Source organism: Nannobrachium achirus (genome assembly GCF_963921795.1).
Source record: "Nannobrachium achirus genome assembly, chromosome: 21".
NCBI classification, from domain to species: Eukaryota; Metazoa; Chordata; class Actinopteri; order Myctophiformes; family Myctophidae; genus Nannobrachium; species Nannobrachium achirus.
Genome location: NC_137828.1, coordinates 21,332,206 through 21,337,576, shown reverse-complemented (window position 1 = coordinate 21,337,576; position 5,371 = coordinate 21,332,206). Strand labels below are relative to the sequence as shown.

Genomic DNA, 5,371 nt, shown 5'->3' with positions numbered 1-5,371 from the left:
CGAGACTGGAATTAATCTATATCAAAGAGAGAGAGAGGAGGGGGTTGTCTAATCGGATTAGTAGGCAGTCTGTCTGTCTCTCTGTCTCTGTCTCTCTCTCTGTCTGTCTGTCTGTCTGTCTCTCTCTCTCTCTCTCTCGCTCTCTTCCTCCCTCTCTCTCTCTCTCTCTCTCTCTCTCTCTCTCTCCGCCCTGTAGCCTACTGACGGTGAGCGCGCCACACTGTGTCTGTATCGCTTCCCACCCGACGAGCGGCTCCACTTTTTCCCCTTTCTTTTCAGTTTGAAAACGCAAATGTTTGCGAGAGGATTGCCTTCTTTTTAGACGTGAGTCAATTCCTTCGCTTCGGCAAGTTCGGCTTATTGCTTTCGGAATTCGGGACGACAACAACAACAAGTGAAGTCGACCCACGATCCAACGATATTAAAAGTTAGGGCTTTGTTTTGACAACAACACAACTACTGATGATGATGATGATGATGGACCCGGTTCCACTCTGATCAGGCGGCTTCAGTTTCAAGTTCTCTCGCTGAGGTTCTGGATAAAGTTGCGGAGGAGAGACCAGACCACTGACCAGCTGAACCAGATGATGTCCCACTCTTCTCCCGTGACCTCCTAGCTCCTCCGGACCGCTCCGGAGCGGGGGAGAGGGGAGGGGAGGGGAGAGGGGAGGGGAGGGGGGTAGATGATGGTTTAGGTTATAGATGACGTTTAGATGTTTTTTTTTTTTTTTAGATTAAATGGTTTTAATCACGGACGACTGCAGGCACAGAACCGGGGGGAGCATCGCCCAGGTCCACCCGTCCAGGAGCGCCTCTGAAGAAGAGGAGGATCAGGTAATGTAACAAGGTAGAGTTGCCGGAAAGAAACTATATAATCATATATTATGGATCTCAATGGAAAATAACAAATAAGCCTTTCCTTACCCGAGTATCCTTTTAGTTGACATTGTATCAGTGAACTGTAGGCCTACTGTCATTATTAAACTGAACCTTTTCCTATCCAAAACTTCTAATAAATACCTCAATCAATCAATCAATCAATCAATCAAAAGGCATAAACCATCAGCCCAGGTGAGTTTCTTTCCGACGACTCTTTAGTCCAGTAATTTTAGGCCAACATTAGGCTAAACCTAAAACAAATTGCAGTAGCAAACTCAACTGATTCTGTATCCTCATTATGTCCTTAGTGAGGGAAAAAAAGTCCCAAGGAATCCCACCAGGGCAAAGTTTTGAAAACGACCTACCTACCTTCACTTACTATACACTACACTATAAAGGAAAAATGACTCCCAAACACAATCTGCTTTAAGTGGGATGTGAGGGGTCAAACTAGGGGTTTTTAATTATTCTGAATCCATTGCAAGCATTTGTTTTGCATGAAAAACATTCCTTGGGCAAGAAATGGCCCCTCAAAATGATGGTTTAGTGATGAGTCATCAATTTTCACAGTCTTTTCGGGTCCGTTTTTAGCCCAAGGAATGTTTTTCATGCAAAACAAATGCTTGCAATGGATTCAGAATAATTAAAAATCCCTAGTTTGACCCCTCACATCCCACTTAAAGCTATACTGTGTAAGTTGCTCAACTAGTGGTCAGTAGCGTCCGCGTCTTTCGGCCGTTTTTCGCCGCAGACCGGGCCTCACACCCCCGCGTCACCCCCGCGTCTGCCTCCATCTCGCCGAGATCTATCTTTGGAGGGGTCCCTGGTTCCTGTGCGTTCAGGCATTCCGGAGAAACGGAGTGTTTCACCCGAGTATAGATAGACACACGGGCGCCTACAAATATGGCCGCCCTATTGTGATAGCTAGCGACCCCACTTCAAGATGCGCTGTGATTGGCCGGCAGTGTATAACCCTCGCTGTGATTGGCCGGTAGTGTATGATGACGTCATTTTGCCGGGAAATCCCGCCCCTGTCACTGCTAGAAGAAAATATATAAAGAGAAGGCTTCAGAAGCTGAAAATAACGGAGTGGGTGTTCTAAAACTTTAGCGATTTAAGAGTTAGGACAATTTTAAGATTTGTTTTATAAAAAAAGTTACATGGTATAACTTTAAAGCAGATTTTTTTGGGAGTCATTTTTCCTTTATAGTGTAGTGTAAGTGAAGGTAGGTAGTTCGTTTTCAAAACTTTGCCCCGATGGGATTCCTTGGGACTTTTTTTCCCTCACTAAGGACATAATGAGGATACAGAATCAGTTGAGTTTGCTACTATTGCAATTTGTTTTAGGTTTTTTCATATAATGACTGGACTACTTCTGGTATTCCTATGGCTTTTTCATGACAAGACCTACCGTCTGAAAATAGGACAACCCACTGTTTCCCAAACACTGGGTCCCTTAATATCTTTTTTTAATTTAAATTATTATTATTATTTCAAAACATTTTGAAAAACATTTCTTTAATTTAATTAATACAAATTAATAAAAAATTAAAATAAATGTATGTTGCTGCTCAAACGTTTTCATGTGAAGGACCCCAAAAGAAGTTATAGGCTATTTGGCTGCCCATCATATCATAATACCTAAACAGGGACCCCCCCCCCCCCCCCCCAGGAGCAAAGATGTATGAGTTAAAAATGCTTATATTCAAAGATTTGCAGAGTGCGTAACTGCCTCAGCCTGATGGCCTCAAAAGTCCAGTATCTTTCCTGGTCTACAGGGATGTCCCTTTGGTCTGATGGTTAAGATGTTAGTCTTTCACGCAGGAGATCTGAGTTCGAATCTTGGGTGTTACACACACATTTGAATGATTTTTCAAAAATAGCAGATCTACAAGCTCATACATAGCGCTGCACAAATTGACGCGCGATAAGCTGGTAGATCTGCAGTTTAAGAACCACTGCTGTAAAAGGTATAACCAGAGAGTCTGATGGGAACATCAATGTCATTGTAATTTTTTTCCCTAAACGTAAGAAAACATACATTAACCAGTAAAAAGCATGAGCTCAGTTCGGGGCTCTCCCCAGGTTGGCAGAGGGGGAGTTGCGCCCAGGATTACGGTTTAGGCAATTGGCACTGGGTGAAAAATGGGTTACAAAATCATGGGATAAAAATAAAAAATAAATCCATATATTCATACATTCAAATTTTCATTATCTTTGAATATCCAAAGTATTAAAAATATATATATGCCAAAAACTACTTTCCCTGTTTTAACGGATCAAAGGACGAGGAGGAAGACGAGTACCTCGAGGGAGACGAGGACGGTGAAGAGGAAGAGGACGACGATGACGACGTGGAGGAGGTGGACTTTGAGGACCTGTGCGACACGAGGAGCATCCTGTCGGACGACTCCTTCTACCCGCCCGACGAGCTGCTGGACGGGGGGTCGTCGGCGGTCCCCGCCGGGCCCCTCACCTTCTACCAGGCCTGCTGCCGCAACGACGCCGCCGTGCTCCGCACCATGGTACGCCAGGGAGTGAGCGAAGAGGAGGTCATGGAGACCGACAGGAACAAAAGGGTACGTTGTGTTCTTAAAATGAATATGTACAGCAGGGTTCCCCAATAGGCGGCCCGCGGGCCATTTACGGCCCGCAGGGGGCTACTGTCTGCATGGCCCCCACCAACCCCAGTGATAATGGTGGTATAAGAGCAGCAACAACACTAGTATATCGTCGTTGTCGGGTGGAAATCTCGTATCTCGAAATTTGTACGTTCTTTCGCAAATCATACAAGGCCGTCGCACAAAAGTAGTGAAAACAGCAGATCTACAAGCACACACCGCCTCGCACCGCGAGGCGTTGTGTGCTTGTAGATCGGCTGTTTTCACTAGTTTAAATCATTTTTTAAATGATAAATTCAAAAGGGTTTGGACATACAAGATTTTCACCCGACAACGACGAAAACTGTCGCTGGAGTAGAACGCCACCGTCGCCCCCTGCAATGTTGTGGCCCTCAGCTTGGTACCCTAGACATAATTCGGCCCTTGGGGAAAACTAATTGGAGAACCCTGATGTACAGTATGTGTGTGTTAGCCTGACACTCAGCCTGAATTGACATTTCGTTTCACTCCATCTTTCAGTCTGAAAGCACCCTGGTCACAATATGCCTTCCGGTTGGTTCCAAGATTTCTAGCGTAAGTGCTGCGTTTAACGGAATTTACATCATGCGGTGCGGGTCTGTTTACATTCCCCAGCGAAACAAACACAAAGATTGTAGCTCTTAATAGGTGTAACATCGTCTGAATCAATGTTTTGGTTTGTATATTGTTTATTGCGAGCGCAACCGACGGAGCAGGAGGAGACGTAGACCAGAGTTATTCCAGCGGGGAATACGTTTGCAGGGACGCCGCACTGTGAAAAAAAATACAACTTCTGGGAAAATTCAGCCCCGCCTCCTAGAACGGTCTCTAGGGTGGCCACCAGCAGGACACTTTTCCAGGGCGCGCTGTATGGGTCTCCCAAATTGATGCAGTCGCGGACCCCCTTCTCAAAATATTTTGTGCCAGCCAGGCAATTATTCTTGAGTTAAATTGTCCCATTTGAAATCTATTCCCCATGACTGGCATCAGAAATAATAAAACAGAGAGAGGGGAAGAGAAGGGGAAACATATGGGTACAAGATAGCTCAGCTGCACTTATTTTGTTACTAGAGACTAGAGGAAAACCTAGCAGGAGGACATTGAGTTATTGCCTGTCAGTCAAAGCATGCATTGCGTTCTACCTTTCCTTTGCTGACAACACATTACACACAGTGCTGCAAAGTGCATGATACTCGTCAATTCTGCGCTTCGGCGTCTTTTGGGCAAATCTGAGCTGCAGTTCATCCTCTACAACTACTTAACCTCGCCTCACCAGGCTTTCTAACAACTACTCGCCGTTGGTTTTATCCACAACAAGCGTGGCAGGAGCGACTGGAGCGTTCAGTGTGAGTAACAGTAGTGCAACTTGTACTTGCTGTGTGTAAACAAAATACACACGCGACAAGCTGCGGTGCTGTATCGCGCTGTGAGCTTGTATATCTGCTAAACGGGAGATTTGCGGAGATATGTAAATGTAACCATTAAGCAATAACACATGAACTGTAGCCTAATCCCTCTGAAAGCCGGACAATTAGGTGTCCGGCCAGAGGCTGTGCTGGGCGGGGGGCAGCACGGTCAAAAACCGGACTGTCCGGCGTAAATCCAGACGAATGGCCACCCTAACGGTCTCTGCCTCATATCTTGACCAGGCTTTTCTCTTCGCAGATGAGTCTGGCTACTCGAGGCTAAGTTGTTATTGGTGTTTGGCTAGCCTGTTGCTTGCTACTTGCTAACCAAAGAAACAGGCAGAATAGGAGCGCTACAAACTAAATAATCAAACACGACAAAACATGTCTGCTACTGATGTTTCACAGCGAGATCGATACGATCGCATGTTACCGCGGCGGGCAACG

General features: G+C 45.6%; 1 protein-coding gene across 1 annotated transcript in view; it reads left to right on the top strand.

The window, feature by feature from the left end:
• Nucleotides 1-738: 738 nt before the first annotated feature.
• Nucleotides 739-5,371, top strand: part of LOC308306635 (ankyrin repeat domain-containing protein 33B-like) — a gene marked incomplete at both ends in the record, with an annotated part of 62,566 nt that continues 57,933 nt past the window's right edge. Inside the window, 2 exons of the mRNA XM_080751676.1 lie at nt 739-834; nt 3,165-3,458. Coding sequence (XP_080607802.1) covers nt 739-834; nt 3,165-3,458 — 390 coding nt within the window. The remainder of the gene's footprint in view (nt 835-3,164; nt 3,459-5,371) is intronic.